General features: G+C 35.0%; 1 protein-coding gene across 1 annotated transcript; it reads left to right on the plus strand.

Annotated features, from left to right (window-relative positions):
* Window positions 1-2,433: 2,433 nt before the first annotated feature.
* On the plus strand, window positions 2,434-10,582 carry LOC138328116 (tyrosyl-DNA phosphodiesterase 2-like). The gene is made up of 6 exons (XM_069274750.1): window positions 2,434-2,683; window positions 4,276-4,382; window positions 6,109-6,225; window positions 6,903-7,113; window positions 8,154-8,324; window positions 9,705-10,582. The coding sequence occupies exons 1-6, from the start codon at window positions 2,534-2,536 to the stop codon at window positions 10,020-10,022; spliced, it is 1,074 nt and encodes a 357-aa protein (XP_069130851.1). The 5' UTR covers window positions 2,434-2,533; the 3' UTR covers window positions 10,023-10,582.
* Window positions 10,583-18,672: the final 8,090 nt, after the last annotated feature.

Here is an 18,672-nt window from a genome sequence, read left to right on the forward strand (position 1 = left end):
TAAAACGTTCAAGCACATAATGTTCAAACCTTTAAAAGTAAAAATTCAATACACATGAACTACACTAAAAATGTCCATTAAGGGATTCTATGTACTACATTTGTATTTTTAAAAAAAATGTCTCTTTAAAAAATATTATTTTGTTTATATGTCTTAGCAAGACAATTAATTCATTATTATTTTGAGTTACAAAACAATGTGCCGATGGTGTGAAGCCGGTATGTTCAGATCGAGTAGGGTTGCACAATGATATGACGACACAATTATCACAATTATCATTTCCAAATCCAGGTTACTTTAAATCGAAAAATTACCATGGCAAGAACGATTTAAAATCATTAAAAATACATCGTAAAACTCATCTCAGCCATTCTAAATCGTATTTTTTTTTCCAGGGAGAGACCCCCCGGACCCCTCAAACACCAAAATCTTGCGCCTTCGGGCGCTCGCAAATTCATCAAAATGCATCGTAAACCTCACCTTAGCCATTCTAAATCGAACCCCTCAAACACCAAATTCTCGCGCTTTCGGCCGCTCGCAAAATCATCAAAACACATTGTTTGTTTGTTTGATTAATTAACGTCCTATTAACAGCTATGGTCATGTAAGGACGGCCTCCCCATGTATGCGGTGTGTTGTGTGTATGTTGTGCGAGGTGCGTGTTTCGGGAGACTGCGGTATAATTCATGTTGTGTCTTCTTGTATAGTGGAACTTTTGCCCTTTTTATAGTGCTATATCACTGGAGCATGCCGCCGAAGACACCAAGCAACACACCCCACCGGTCACATTATACTGACAACGGGCGAACCAGTCGTCCCACTCCCTTTTTGCTGAGCGCTAAGCAGGAGCAGAAACTACCACTTTCATAGACTTTGGTGTGTCTCGGCCAGGGGACAGAACCCAGAGCCTTCCTCACAGGGGGCGAACGCTCAATCTCAAGGCCAAAAGTGAGGCGGTGCCAAGGGAGGCATTAGGAAGGATAAAGTCAGTTAGGAAGAATAGAAAAGATAAGATCCTAAATTTAGTTCGCCTTTTACGATCATGCAATAGGGGCAGCGGACACATTGTAAAAACTCATCTCAGCCATTTCTAAAATCGTAATATTTTTCCCGGAGTCGACCACACCAACACCCAAAAATTTATAGACAGTGGGGTGCTAAACGGAAATTAACGAATTTGCGTATTCGTTAATTTCCGTTTAGCACCCCCACTGTCTATAAAATGTGTACAAGGATTATATTTAATGATATATGAAAAAAGTATATAAAGTATATATGATTGTGTGTTGAATTAATCCCCTCCTGTAGTGCGGCGGCGGGGGGATATTAAGGACCTTTGCCCCCCCCCCCCTCCCCCCCCCCTCCCGCCCCCCTCCGGTGTCCTCTACGGCTATGATGATCGATCTTGTCCATGGTTCGGACTTGTAAGCTTAACTTTTTATTTCCGAAATGGCTACTACATGGACTTGACGATGTAGACTATATTTTTTTTTAATCGAGATTGATAATTTTTATAGTTCCAAAAGTTATGAGCTTATGATTTATATAGTGGGAATCTATAGCATTCTTTATCATAAATATGTCTTGTTATTTGAATCTCCTGAAGGCCAGCGTTGGTAGGTTTTCTTTCTTGGTACTGTTAAGTCATGTTCTTTATCATCGGGACATACCTATAGTTGCTCTTAGACGCCCTCTATTTTTTCTCAATATGTATTTGAAGATGTGGTGCCCACACTGGACAAGCATAGTCGAGATGTGATCTAACTAAGCATTTGTAAAGTGGAATAAACTACAATCTATCCATAAACAGGAATGTTCCCGGAAAATTTTGAATATAGAGTTTGCCTCGTACTTTTTTTTTATTGGTATATATAATATTCATCGAATTTTGAGCAGCCAAGTGTTGCCCCACTGTCCTTGTCATTCTGAAGATCTAGGCTATCTTGATATTTTAATTATTCTAAATATTGACGTTGATTATCTGTGAATAAATACATTTCCGAGTCGACAGCTTAAAATTCAGAGAGGTTATTCCAATAAATCACAAACATTAGAGGTCGCAGTACTGAACCTTGTGGAACTCCTGATATAACGTTGCCACGGGTTCGATACCTTCTCTGCCAAACTTTACGATGATATCCAAGAAATTATTTGATTTGAATATAATATATATTATATATAACGTGATTTGTTGATTAATTATTTGCGCCAAATATGGAATGAAGTGCTGATATTGCGCATGTACCGAAATCAAAATATTCTATCATTTTTATTATACTATTCAAATCTGTGATTTAATGTAATATTCACTCTGATAACTGTAAACACTCGTGTGAATATGGATGCATGATTTGTAGATACATTGTATGTTGAACGATTTTAAAAAAGTAGATTATCCCGCAAAAACTAATAACAACTTCAATATCTTGTCTGACACACGATGCAATCCGGAAATTGTCATTTCCATTTTCCGTGTCATTTGTTAGAACTTGAAACCAATATCCGTTGACAGTACGCGCGAACGCGAAGCGAAATGAGCGACTCAGAGGAGGACAATAAAGATGACAGTTCACTTCCAAGTGGTGCCGAGTGCGAATCACGATGTCAAATGTTTGCAGAAGTAACTGGGACAGATACAGCACTCGCCATGTTCTATCTGCAGGACTTACAATGGGACGTTGATGTATGTACTAAGGTGTCTCTCCACAGTAGATTTGTACAATTTATGAAAATAAGGCACATGTCTAGACATTTAAATATAGTCCTTGACTCCTTTGACTGTAAATACCATTATAAAAGTATGTAATTAATCTGCACAACATTTGTAGTTTCTGGAAATGGAGCGGGTCGGTATGGTTTGTAGTGTTAAAGCTGACGGAGCATCCTTCTTTGGTTTAATCACAGGAGTTTGACGTTTTGTTAATAATATATCATCGATCTGACCCGTCCATCACAGGGCCTCGTTACTAATGATGATATATATAAGATAGGTCACGTCTATTTATGTAAATAGACGTGACCAATCTTATATATATCATCATTAGTAACGAGGCCCTGTGCGTCCATCGTCCATAAACTTTTCATTTAAATGCATGACTTCTTATCGATAACCAAAAGGCCCAGAGTACTCATATTTGGCCAGTAGCATGCTGGAATGAAAGGCTTCCAGCTTTGGTCAAATGAATGAATTTGACCTTCATTTTAGGTCACAGGGGTCAAATAGTCTTAAAATCTAAATTACTTCTTGTCAATAACTAATAGGACTACTGACCTGATAGTAAGTAGCATGATGGGATAAAGGGTTACCAAAATGCAAGTTTGTTCAAATGAATGACCTTAACCTTCATTTAAGGACACAGGAGTCAAACAGGCTGAAATGTTTAAATAAATTCAAATAATTTTCAGATGACCATTAAAGCCCTATCTAGAGGCCGTCCAAGTTAGAAACTTTTCAAAATATATCGATAACCAAAAGGCCAGTGTTTTTTAGGTCTTTAAATAGTCTTAAAATCTATAATTTTTCCTTGTCAATAACTAATAGTGATTACTACCTGATAGTAAGTCAGCATGCTTGGGATAAAGGATGTACCAAACATGCAAGGTTTTTTTCAAATGAAATGACCTTTTGAAACTCCTGTGTTCAAATAGGCTGTTTAAATAATTCAAATAATTTTCAGATGACCATAAAAGCCCTATATAGGCCTCAAGTTACAATTAAATTAATTGTAATGTTTTCTGTACTAACGACAGCACCAGGATAGAGCCTGCATAACTGAGCTATATAGTTAAAACAATCCCCTGTTATGCTGTATTTTAGAGCTGTCAGTTCAATTGTAGCTATACCCTGTGTACCAATGATAGACGATGAATACACAAGTTCCCTACATGTGTCACTGGGGCAGGGGCTGCAGTGGCAGAGGGGTCAAGATGTCTCAAGATACTACCACAAGCCTTACACGTCTGGGTCATGAGTTTGAATCCCATGTGGGGCAGTAGCCACTAGCCAGGTACTGACCACTGGTCAGTGGTTTTCCTCCATGTATTCCAGCTTTCCTCCACCACAAAACCTGGCACATCCTTATATGACCCTGGACATAGGACTTTAAACTAATAAAACCCAAAACCCTACAGGTGTCGTATCAAACAGATGGTACCATAAATTAAAAGCATGTACATGTACAGGAATTATGGTTCTAGCACTGAAACAATAAATAACATGTTTATGATGTGAGACACATTCCCACAATTATCATGCTATATATTTGTTTACTTCAGAGAGCTCTCAACAAATTTTATGAAGCACAAGGTGAGCAAGAAAGTAAAGGGTCAAAGAGAAAGCAAGAAGATGATGAGGAGCATAGTGAATCGCTTAAGATGTCGAGGTATCAAAGCATTAAAATAACATTTTAGAACAATTATGAATGTCTGCATTATGGTTGAATACCGGTAAGAATGAAACTATACGATACGATTGCCATAATGCTATAATGAAACAATACACAAGTAGTTTAACGATGAATTTTAATACTGATGTTTCTTTTGACACCGAACTTTTGCAAGTTCTAGTTTTTAAAACATGCTACAAATAGTTTTACTTTTAGGTCATTGCCACAGCGCCATCTTGAAACTCAAACTTCTTGGGTCAGGGATGACTTGCATATGATCCTGACGTCTCCCACAAAGTGTTTTCGTCCGGCGTCGATTGCGCCGTACACCGTACATTAACTTTTCTACCTGTTGGGATTAAAAAAGTTAATTTTCATTAAAAAAAGAACTACAAGACTTTTGAAGATCTTGTTCTTACTGCCTGTCTCCTTCATTTAGACTCTATTTACAAGTGGATTTCCTTAAAAAATCTTTTTCAGGTATCAATAAGAGTATTGATACTTTTTAAAACGGGTATAATATGTACCAGTCTTTTGTAAAATGAGTAACAATACTATATCTGTATTGAGTGCTGATACTCTATCTACATACAGGCACAGTGGAACTTCCCTAAACAAATCATAGTTGGTACATAGAATTTCGACTGGTTTAGGAAGGTTTGACTTTGAGAAATGAACCAAATAATTACTTGGAACATTTACCATATATGCCTATAATGTACAATTCTAATAACAACTGATTGATATTATAGTTAATGTGAATGTTGTCACAAAAGAGTGAATTTACTGTTTGAAATTAATGAAAAGTAAATGATGATTATAGGTAGTTGGGTGGTTCGTTATAGGACAATTCAGTCTAAGAGTACATTAAAATTTGCATAATTTGGAAAAAAAATCAGTTTTAATGGAAATTAGATTAGTTGGTTTTACTGTGATATTCCGGAGAAATGTATGTGAAATATTCAAACTCGCTTGCTGTCAACCATTACACTTTGTGGTCGAACGTCTTGTATGCCGAACCCTGGCCCTTGCCAGTGTAGTTAAGAATTTTTTGTTAGAACTACTCAAAACATAATTGTGTTTATGTTATTAAGTGCATGTTTTTGTCTAAATATAATTTCACCAACTCCTCAGTGGCTATTAAGTATTTATTGCATTTGTTTAACGTACGTGACTTTGGCTGTGAAAACTGAAAACTAATTCTCTTCCCCTGTTGCCCGCTACAACAGATATATCTGTTACCCATGTATCTTTGATATGTCCAGGTGAAAAATCCAGGTAGATCAGACACAGGTAAAGTTACCATTTATGATACAGACTATACATGCCAGGTTATGTTTTTAAAATGTAGGCATTCCGGGAAACAGACCACTGATAATACATAGGTAATGTTACCTGCACTTGAAAATGAAGTACAACATTTAATGGCTGGTTAGCTTGACTGATTGGAAGATGATATCAATAGAACACCAATTTAATTTGTTAATGGGCATCTCTTAATTATATATGAAGAACTGTGGATATAGATATATTAAGATATGTTCACTGTTTATATTTATATCTTGCAATATGAGCTCCATGTGAGACATGATGACTGATTAAATGTAAGAGATTTCAAGGATGAAATTGATAGGGCCACCAGAAGTTGAGCAGTGTTGATCACGTATTCAAAGTTTGAAACCTCTTACATTTTATAAACTACAGATCATTTTGTAAATTACAGAGGAGAAGAAATGGACCCTGAGCCTCACAGAATTCGACTTCTCTCCTGGAACATAGACGGGCTGGATGAAGTCGCGATCCAGCGACGGACCAAAGCAGTGTGTGAACTCATTAACAAGTGTGTACATAATGCTTTACTACAGAGTGTGTTCAAATAAGTTTAAGTGTTCAGTTGTTTTCAAGGTTTCCTATTGGTTTGCACTTTACACCATCTCTTGATTATACAAAAAATGTAAGTCTGGCACATTCTTGTATAAATTACCCTGACTGAAATGAGAATGAAAGAGAATAGGTCTTAATTTACAACTACTAGAACCTTCTCTATTGGTATGTTTATTGTAATATTCCATATAAAATGATATGTAATTGCCATGCCTTCGTCATGCCTTCGTTGTCTCATCGTTGTTTTAGACATTCTTGGTCACCAAGTTGATGATTGTATTTACTAGTATAATTATTTTACTTATCATTTGTACCGTATACTGCATTTTCGATATTTTGCCATTGTAACCATGGAAACTTTATAAAAAAGCTACCAAATTACATTTGTAAGCGCCCTTGTCCGGATAGCCACCCCTATGCCATTTTGAGAGTTCAGTCTTACATCAAATTAAATGCAGACTGAAACTTTGATTGCTTTTGTAATTTGATTAATGGTTCTACTCTGCAACAATCTCTGGTGAATTATTTAAATTTAAATACCCTTGGTACGTATTAGGTCAATACAGTACATGATTAAGGTACTTTCTTGGATAATAAGTTTGTGATCCATATAATATGCTCATTTTGTATCAGAGAGAACCCTCACACTGTTTTTCTACAAGAGGTGACAGTTGCGACACAAGCGATTATTGAGTCCAGCTGTCCTACCTACCAAATAATACCTGGAGGAGAAAGAGAATATTTCACCTGTATATTAATTAAGATTGGACAGGTGGAGATCATACATCACCAAACATTACCTTTCCCTAACACAATGATGATGCGAAATCTTCTGCTTTTACAGGTAAGTTTTTATTTCTGTATTATTTGCAAAGGTGGGGTATCAGTTGTGCAGTTTTTTTTTAAATTACGCATCAAGGATAAGTACAATGTATATGGTTTTAAAGCCATATAGTGATAAGCAAAATATATTACATATACATGTAGATACCTAATAGGGTCAGCTGTACAATCCGTTCCCTGACATTTCCGTTCGGATTGTGAGTTTTCCGGACTACCGGCGTCCGGATTATCGCGGGTCCACTGTATATTGTATGCTATGATCAGAACATTAAATTTTTCCTGGGCTCATGGTAATTTCAGCGGTCAAAGGTCAAAGGATGAAAAGTGATGTTTTCAATTTTTGAGCCCAAATTAATTTAAATATTAAGAGTAAACATGATATATTTGCAGGTTTTGCCTGCAAATCATGGATTTGTAAATTTTAGTTCAGAAAACAGATGGAAAAATGAAGAAGTAGGTCACAGTGTTCGGGCCTAGCAAAGCATTTATTCTGTGGTATTTTTAACCAACCATCAATAGATGATGTGCTATTCAAATCGCATTGTCAATCCGTCAGTTGATATTTCTTTTTTAGCTAAATCTCAGAAAGATATCTATTTAAAATTGTAGGTTTCTCTAGGGCCTTAGTTGAGGATTTTGCATTTTGGGACGGATTGTTCAACAAGGTGGCCACCAGGCAGGCATCTTAGACTTTGATAATTGATGTTTGTTAGCTCTGTTTTTCAGAAAGTGCTGAAGGGATCTTTCTAAAATTTCACATGTAGGTTCCCCTTGGGACCAATTCGACTACAGTATTGACGACTTGTTGCCATCTTGAATTTGTTAGAGTTTTAAAAGTAGAGACAATTATAAGATTGTCAATTGATAGACATAGATCATTCTATTGTGGGCCCGGGGCCAAGATTTTTCTGGGATCTCTTGTAGCATGGTTTTCCTTTTACAATGATTTGATAGCTGTATCAGAACTCAAGTGACCATTAAGGCCCTCCGGCCTCATGTTTTAGTCCATTTTGCATTATTTAATATTCTATTTCATTGCAGTGCAAGATAAAGGCGGAGAATTTTGTGTTGTTGACCTCGCATTTAGAAAGCACAAAAGACCATTCCAAAGAGCGTGTAGCTCAGCTACAGAAGGCATTCCGTGTGATGGAGAAATCTTCAGAGTCATCCACCGTCATCTTTGGAGGGGATCTCAATTTACGTGATAAAGAAGTTAGTACAACAATTTTAGCACCATTATTATAATTAAAATTTAAGTTAAATATGTATAATTTATGTGCCATAATTTTCATACTCTCCAATCAAGAAGAACTTTCAATATGTTATTCACCACCAAAAAATTTATGTTTTGAGAATTTAGAATTACAACACACTTACCATGCATAGGTTTTAATTTTACAAAGTCAATTAAGAGTTCAAAATGAATGTTGGCAGTAGTACTGTGCAATAAAATGAATGCAAGCTGTCAAACGAGGAAGCCAAGTTGTGGTCCATTGCATTTTACATTTTAACAATGATATTTGATTGAGTAATTATAAAGTGACTTATTCAGAAATAATTTCATCTAAACATACATAAAATCTGTGTTGTGACAGTGTCTATAAAGCATCATACATTTCTGTATGCTCAGAATTTGAATGATTTTCACAACTTGATTCATCAATACCCAAGGGTTTCAATACATTACTCAACAGAAAAAAACATGTCAAAAGTTTTGCTCAGTTACGGCACATACAACTTTAAAACCTACTGCCTTAAAAACCTGCACATCAATTCTTTCTAGGTTCCATTGTAGGCATTTAGCTTAGGTTTAACAAGAATCAGAGAACAGATTGATGGCCATATCTTTGATGCACATTAGTGTCTAACATACAATAGGATCATTGTATCATATATATCTAGTCCAATGTTATTTCAAGACAGAGAACACAGACCCTAGCTGAGTTGAGAACATGATTACAGTTATGAAATCATGAAACAAAATCAGCATAAATAGATCATATGACTGTTGTACATTGAACAAACATAAATTGTCCCCAGTGAATTTTTCCTGTTTCCATAGAAACTTGTCAAAAACACCAAACTACAGTTTCCTTTCATTTCTGGGTGGGCTATAACTCCTTGAGAATTTCTATGTTTCAGCCTGGCTAGTGCTATAATTGTGCCTTTTGCTGTTGTGTACCTTTCATTTTTGATAAAAACAGGAGCAGACGATTTAGTATTTTTCTTCAGTTTCAAAAGTAACTTACTTTACACCATTAATGTTTGAACTCCTAATTCAAAATATGAAAAATAATAATATGGAATGAAGTTCCAAAGGCAAAACAAACTATTCATATACTTTAATGTTATGTTTTGTGTTAATTAGGCATATATATATACACGATTTGTTCAAATGATGAATATCATTTATGCTCTGTCGTTGATGGAGCATCTTTAAGAATTTCTCATATATATTTCAATTCATTCTTTTGCCTAAATTAAAAATCCAGTTAATCTGTAAAATTTCTCGAAGTACTGCCTGAAAAACATGACTAATATTTGATGACATGTGAGTTTGAGTGCTTTAATTTTTGCATATTTTTTTTTCAGGTTGCCAATATAGGGGGTGTCCCGCGGGGTATCCAAGACATCTGGGAAATGACTGGCCAAAGGCCGGAGGCAGCTTATACATGGGACATGTCTCGCAATGACAACAAAGTTTTTCCTGGAAAATTTAAGCCGAAGTTGCGATTTGATAGGCTGTACATCAGAGGAGCAAAGCCACCTACTGTTGAGCCCGTTTATTTTGAACTTGTTGGACTTGAACGTGTTGCGAAGTGTGGAAAGTTTCCAAGTGATCATTGGGGACTGTTGACTCACTTCAACATTTTGTCCAAGGTCAAAAATGATGCTTCCAAGGTCAAATAGTCATGGAATGTCATCATACAATATCATCTCTAATTCATCAGAGTTGAACATGGAATAAGTGTAATAGCATTTATAGTGTCGTGACTGCTAATAAAACATTTATTTTTTAAGTGCATTGATTACATAATGAAAGACTTTTGACAAATAACATTTTGTAAACCATTGATCATTCATTTTAGTCCATTGGAATGAAGTGCTGGAGGGGCCTGTTATTACCATTAGACATTTGTTGTCTTTATATTATAAAAGAGAAAAAATATTCAATGCGGATAATGGATTTCTTGTTGTCGTTTCTTATATAGATAATTGCCACATAAAAAAAATACTGAAATAAATCCCATTCAAATTTTAATACTCTGGTTCAATGATCATAAAACAATCTTAAACTGATTGATATAAATTTTCATAGTATTTTTCATCACGTTATTTTTAAGTGGCTTAGTCAATATTTTTGATAGTTGTAGAGTTACATGGGACTGTTTTATGATATGGGAACCAGTGGAATTGGTGCTTATTTTGTTTTAATGATTGAGTTTTAATAATAAAAATTATTAAACTTTTTTTTGTTGCATATATTTTGATTTCGGCTTCCAACAAAATAAGACACTGTATATCACCCAAGGTTTGTAGCAGTCCGCTGTGTCTCAGGGGGAGCAATACTTGCACTCCTTGATCATGAATTATGGTATGCAACGAATGACTGCATCAGAAGGAGATGGAAGCAAGGAGAGGCGTCAGGAAACATAGATATTGAAAGATAAATTAAATGATTTCAATGGTTGCATGTTAAACAACTTTTATATTACAATGTATTATTCTTTCGATATTAGATGTTAAATTAAGTGAATGATCTACGACTTGTTTAAGGTAAGCCACATAAATAACGCGAATGATGACCAGGGATCATTGAAAAAGTTTATAATGTCCAAATTCAACACATTCTACCCTAGGTGTTTATTGTGATGTCATTATAATTATTTGGTGGCTCCGAAAATTATGATGTTTGGCTCGTAAAGACATGGTTTCACAATCAATATCTACCTGCAAGGACAGATAACTCTGGAATATGCAAATACAGAATAATCTATATCATCGTTAAATGCTGTAATAATAATAATAACTCAAGGTGAAACATTTGAAAGCACTTTGTCAATGCATGCACACAAGCCTTATCATTAACCAAATTCTAGCGCACGTGCTCGAAATTTAGAATTTAAAAATACTAACATGTGCTCGTGCATTGTAACAGGCAATATGTTCAATAATACTCAAATCAAACAATTTAAATGTACAGATGTATCTATGTGGTAAACACATTGATAATCCTCAAATGATACGACTGTGAAGTAGATGTCACGCTTCGTCCAGAGGCCAAAAAATGGGTAATAATAAAATGTACAAATGTTATGAAAAAAATCGTTTGCGTGATGTGATAAAATGATATAAAAAGAAATATACCCTGCTGAAAAAAGAAATTCTGATGTAAAATATACAAGTCGCCTTTATAAACCGCAGCCTGTGTACGTGCATTTGTATATATGACCTACATATGCACGTTTGTACATGAAAATGCATGCATATGTTAACGTTTCTCCTCATATATATGTACAATCATCCTCGATACACCAGAGGTTCTGATCACCTACGATCTCTACATCCCTGGACTATCTCATAGTAAAACTGAAGGCAGCTCAGGTGAAACGATCTGAACCAATCACAGACCTGCAAAGATTACCTTTGAAGACTACAGAGAGAGCGATGCCCAACTTCAAAGCCACAGAGTCACAGTGTACCGTTATACGGCTCTTTTGGTGTACATCAAAGGACCAAATTACCTGTTCTGTTGCCTCCAGTTTTACTACGAGATAGTCCAGGGGTGTAGAGATCGTAAGTGATCGGCACCCCTGGAGTATCGAGGACGATGGACAATAGGGAAGACAAAACCTAGAAATAGGCAGACTCCTTTAGACGCCGTTGAACTAACGTAATAACTACATGTACAACTAAGGCAAGAAAAAATGTTTGTTTAGGGTTACATCAGCAAAAAAAAAAAAAAAAAAAACGGTTGGTCGGTCGGGAGGATTTTTTTTATTTTTATTTTTTTTTTAGTGTTTTTCACTCTAAAATGATGGCCGGAACCGGAGTCTTAGATCGAAATTCCGACTTTTTAATATTTTTTCGTAGAAAAGTGGGAAAAAAAGATAGGGACGGGGGTAAAAAATAGGGTCGGTCTGGTAACTATAAATAGACATATTTTTTGCCTAGGTAATCAACTTTTCATAACGTATGTACGTGTATAAACGACCGATTATGTAATGTGGACGTCTGTGTGTGTCATCTCTTATCAAACGTAGTGATAATAAGGATCTGTATTTTAATCAGATTGTCATCTATCTCTTTAATGATTAAAATAGAACTAAATTGGAGACATACTGTCGGTCTTTCATTATATGCAAAGAGCAATGAAAACCGACTAAGACTTTTGTCATTTTCTATCTTTATAATTTACCTACAAGTATGGGGTCATAACATTATAGTTAATAATACTCTTGAGAAAATAATACATATTGTAGTTTGACGACATGATTTTTATACCGTTTTGGATAAAGAAAAAAAACCTTTCATACACCATTACTGAGCAACTTTGATAGAACGAATCACAGGTGGTAGGCTAGTTTCTGACTCAGAAATAAAAGATTTGAAAGTCCGGACAATACACATGTCCTTAAAGGATTTGTGCAGTCAAAAATGATAATTTCAGTTTATGCTGGAAATGGCTTTATTAGACCGTGAAGAAACCTCTCCGTGCCGCGCGCGACCGAAATAACCTGTAAACCGCCGATATCGAGGTCAAATTTTCTGACCGCCCGATTATGCATATTTTCTAGCCCTAAACCGTGTGACGTCACAATATAGTCCGTTGCTTATAGCTGTACTTTAACTGATGTGCTATCACTTACATCGACGGTCACAGGAAAAGCCGATCAAAGATTTTTTTATGATTACTTTTGAGTGAAGTTAATCGTACAATAACTTTGTCTCGAATATAAATAACTAAAAGAGTGAAATTCGATGTTTCAGTACTCTAATTTATGCTCTATTAGCAGGTATCTTCGTGTAATTATGAAAGAAAATCCACACAGAAATAAAAGTTTCAGATTTTTTGTCGAGGAGTTCAGCAACGAATACGCTTTAATTAAATAATATTTTCCTGTAGTCTGTATCTTTGATACATTGTGAATTGCCAAGTTTGTGACTGTAGAATGAAATTTTACGTAACAATTGAAGAAATCCTTGAAGCATCAAGGATATGATGCCTGACGTACGTACACACCGATGATTTATCATTATAAACATTGTGTTGTGTGTTGCTAACCGAATAAATCGAGATACATTTATTACAATACCGTAAAACGTTTTGGTAGAAAGAATTTACTTTTGATATTATAAAAGATGTAAATATTGAGATATTAAGCAAAACAAACAATTTTTTCAGACCGTGCGGTCGCTTTCAATTTTTAATCGATATACGAGTAGATACACCGACATTATAGATATATAATTAGCCATGCCTTTGGTTTGATGGTTATGTAATACCTTGACCAGGATGTTATTTACCTGTACACAACGCCATTCATCGAACTCACCTGTAATTACCTGACCGCGGGCAATTTGCTATTCGGTGGACTATATCGAGTATTTGCTATTGTCTTACTGTCAATCAGGTTAGGACATCCGTTAATTGGATTGTGATTTGAATTATGGAAACCTCGTACATCTATGCTCTAGGTTTTTTTTATTGTCACCTACATTTTTAAAATGATGATGTAAAAGCAAATGGAAATAAAATATACCTGATCATACCTAGGATTACATATTACATACACATATATATATGTCGTACGCAGGTAAAACAAAAATGGAAGGTGACTTATTCAGAAACAAAAATGGTTCTAAGAACTAGTTCAACTAAAGGTTTAACCTTAAAAATTATTCCAGTCTAGACTGTAATTACGGAATCGTGGCATATAGCAATCTCCAGTAATTTCTAAGGTATTAGTAAAAATTCTAAGAATGTATTTTCACCGTTTCGAATCTTAATATACTACATGTATATTCATACAAGAAGGGTTACAACATTATCACACTAAATATACTTATTTAAATATCACTTAGTATATTTTAAAAAAGGTACAAGATATTATATCTATTTTTAATGACTGTATACGAATAATTTCAATTTTCATTTGAACACTGTATGTGGTTACTTTTTGGATTATACGATAAATGTTCATATATCATACTATAAATCTCGGTATGATATACAAAACGGTCGACAATGAATATAGTTTTTTATAGGATTTAGTATAATTTTGAAATAATGAATTTAAATCTACACTTAAACTGTAATATAGGAACATATATCAGAAATAACATTGATGTATTTCTGCTTTTTAGTAAACGTTATGGATAAAATTTCAAAGGCAACAATATAGATATACATAGTATTTTCGGTATAAGTTCGGTACTGTAACTCCAATATCACATAACTGATAACCGTCCACATTTTATTTTTCTCAAAAAATGTGCCGTGTTTGCATCGTTATAGCAGAGGTTTGAATGAAATAAAATCACGGATCCTAGATATATTCATGCTAAATTTTGGGATTTTACTCGTAAAAAGATAGTGTTACATTATACTTTTTTATTACACTGAAATTTACATCACATGCTATCTAAATCTGAGTCCAAACTGATCCGAACATCATTTTGATATCGCTATCAAATTGGACTGATTATCTAATCTAAAGTTAAATATATGCTTGTTTGAATTTTTGAAGTGGTGTAAATGTTTTGAAACTGAAAATATCTACATCATAAAGCTAGAATAACCATTTACTCGAAAAACTCAAGTTGTAGATCTAACGTATACATGTACGTATATATGCTGTATACATGTATAGTACTAGCTCTAGGCTTGTCGTGTTGTCGACTTGTCATGTTGTCGAGTTTGTCGACTTGTCGCCTTCCTGTTACACATGCGCAAATCATATGAAATAGCCACTATCTTTGAATATAGGAAACTGAAGTCAGTGCTTGTTTAATAAAGAAATGTGTGTGTTATTGTCAGGTTCGGTTCGGACCGCTGGTAATGATATATATTGCAGGACACAAAACGAAGAATTCAAGTGGAATTTGCTTTTCTCTTGTATTGTATTTCTTTCTCATATATCAAACATATGTGGCACATTACATAGAAATAAAATGAAAGTTCACTCGTATTGGTAATCCAATATGTAGACACCGAATTAATTGTCCGTAGATGGCGATCCACCTTATAAAAGTTCCGAATTCGAATAATGTTCACTCACAGTTCACTATCTGGTAATCCAAGAAATATATCCGTAGTGACCGTCTTGAAGGTTGGAAATCCAACTGATGTTCATAAATCAGACATGGGTTTTTATAATAAAATGACCATTGTCCAATAGGTAAACCCGGATGTAATCAAGATTAATAGCATAAAGATATTATCACAACGACTAGACAATATATCGACAGTTTGATATGAAATATATCTACTTAAGCTTATCAATGGCACCATTGCCCCAAGGAAGATTATAAACACTTTGACATGTGAATACTATATGTAATTGGTGGTCACTCCACAAAAATAAGACCACAATGCCTTAGGGTAGATTTTAAACTGATCAACACATCTATAGGTAAAATATACAATTATATAACAACAAAGAACATCTCAAATTTCTCTATGACACTTGTACCATATATTATGGTGGCATATGTCTGCCATCGATTTGCCGACTTACGACTTAATAATGTCGACATCGTTAAGGCATTAAGTCGACATCATATCGGAAGATGTCGACATAAACAGAAGAATATGTCGACTTACCACATGTACATGCCCACATAATGATTCCAAGCTATTTATGTAGACAGTCGGTAACTCGGCGATTAATGTGTTTATGCTCGGGTGTGACACCGACTTGTCAGTTATTGATGTCGACATCTAAACTAAAAGATGTCGACATCTGGTCTTGAATGTGGAAATCAAAGGCCACCCTTTCATAGACCACTGTGTATATGCAGCAAAAGTATGGTGGCATATTTCTGCCATTGTGTTATTTTAGGTCGAGTTATGTAACGTAACTTTGCCGAGATAATTATGTCGACCTGTCGAGTTATATCATGACTTGCTGAGATATTTATGTCGGCAAGTCGACTTACATCATACATCCTGGAAAATTGATTTACCTTATTACGACGAGATCCACGATAGTCAGTCGCGATAGTGTAACTCGACTTTCCAATATGAATATGTGGACTTATATATCTCAACAAGCCATGTTATAACTCGACTGGTCAACGTAACTATATCAAAAAGTCATCTTATAACTCGACTTGCCGACATAACTATCTGGTCAAAGTTGAGTTACCCTAAGTCGACCTAAACTAACTCGATGGCAGAAATATGCCACCATACAAAAGCCATACAGCAGAGATCGACGTTGATTTTGTTAATTCAAGTTTTTATTTATTTGATTTCAAAAAAAAAAAAAAAATGTGATCCAGCACATCCCGGCCATGAAACTGTAGTCTGCGTGTACGTAGTTGTTAGCCCGAGCCAAGGAAGTGTACAGCGAATTATTAATATATATAACCGTGGGTTGAAAATTCGTTTCAAAGCTGTGTGTGTGTTTTGTTGATTGGCATTCGTACCGAGTCCATGTAGTACATACCGTAATATACTATATTAAAAGAATGAATGAAAAAAAAAAATGAAAAAATGAAATAAAAAAAAGATTTTTTTTATGTTGTATTTTCTTGTGAATCCCGAAAAATACCAGTTACGTAATTTTAAAGCCATAAAGGTCACAGTACAGGTACACAATACACATTGGGAAACCAGCTATACTTGTTAGCTTGGCCTGTCCATATACAATAAAATGTATATATACATAAATATTTACATCCCTCGATGCACTTATATAAAGGCACAACGAATTTTTGTTACGGTCTTAATGGTCAGATTCAACCTTTGGGCTAAAAATCCTCCAGGGACGCGGTTTTAAACTCCCAACTCGCGATACATCTGCATCTATTTTTCGTAGTAAAAACATGCGTTCTTTGTAGTCAAACGTAGTAAAAAAAAAGTCACGTGCTTATACCTCATTCTTGCCATTGGCCGGAATATACAATTGTGTTATGGGTAACTAGTGATCACGTGATTTTGTGTTTAATTCCAAATATGGTGATAGATTGCTTGCCATTTCTTCGGAGAAATTGAGTTATTTGAAAATATTTAGACTCCAAAATGTCTTTAATATTGCATGCATAACATTTTGACTTGTACATATGCACTGTTTTACTAAAAATAATGAACTGAATGAGTTATAAAACTGACATTTCCACGTTTTATATATAAATGATATAATACGAATTGACCAATTCAATAGGTCTAACCGTCTAATCTAGGATTAGCGAAGATCGGCTACTCCCGGCTAAATTCGTAGAATTCTAAATCTATATTTATATATTTTATTACCTGCTTTAGGGTTCAGAACATATACATATAACACAAAGAAAATAAGGCCAAATTATATATAAATACCAGGTCAGAGAAATCACTCTATTTTGGAAGTAAACACACACTCATGTGATCACTAGTTACCCACTAAAACAATTCCATATTTATTTCGGCCAATGGCATGAATGAGGTATAATCACGTGACTTGTTTTACTACGTTTTACTACAAAGAACGCGTGCTTTGTACCATTATGGGGGAAATCGCTCCGCGGATCGTGGTTTCATTTCCACCATTTGAAATTGTTAGCAATACTATCATATCATAGTTTATTTTCCATATTATTTCCAAACAAATAGTTATAAGTTTCCGCATAGCCCACTTAGCTTTTTGGGAATCTAATACATACATGTATGTACACATATACTATGAAACACGGGCTTATGCTTCCCGCCTGGTAAATTGGGACCTAGGGCCTAACTCATTATGCTTCGGTAGGTTCCGTACGAAAATGTATCATTTTGTTTCTTCATAAATTGAAAGGTCTCAAGGCCCACTGGCACTACCTAATATTGTGAATTTCATGGCCCTGGGGTCTCGGGAATTTTCCCCAGAGGATAGGGTCTTTACCATAGTTTATATAGGGAAACACATTTATGAGCATTATTTGCTCAATTTTCATAGGAAACAGATGTAATGGAATCAAATACTCTTCATATATTAAAAGGTTAAATGGATATCATCACTGGCTGATTTCATGGGCCTGATAGGCCAATATATGGTGCTTATATACAGTGTATGTATTTGTTTCATTCTGTATCCGAACTCTGGTGACCAATCAGAAAAAAAAACATGCATGGCTGACAGGTGGCTATGTGTTTTTTTGTTATTCCTGCTATATAGACTTCATTTTTAGTTTTCCCATGTTATAAAACAGAAAACAGGAAAGAAAAAGGTAAAAAATTACAGAAATAGAGAAAAGATCCATCTTTAATTGGCATGATTTACATCAGTCAGTAGTGGGTACCAAGTTCATTAAACTTTTTAAATGTGCAACTGCAGGGGCGTAGGAAGGAAAGGGTCCTCCTGCACATTTTTTT

The sequence above is a fragment of the Argopecten irradians genome, chromosome 7 (assembly GCF_041381155.1).
Source record: "Argopecten irradians isolate NY chromosome 7, Ai_NY, whole genome shotgun sequence".
NCBI classification, from domain to species: domain Eukaryota; kingdom Metazoa; phylum Mollusca; class Bivalvia; order Pectinida; family Pectinidae; genus Argopecten; species Argopecten irradians.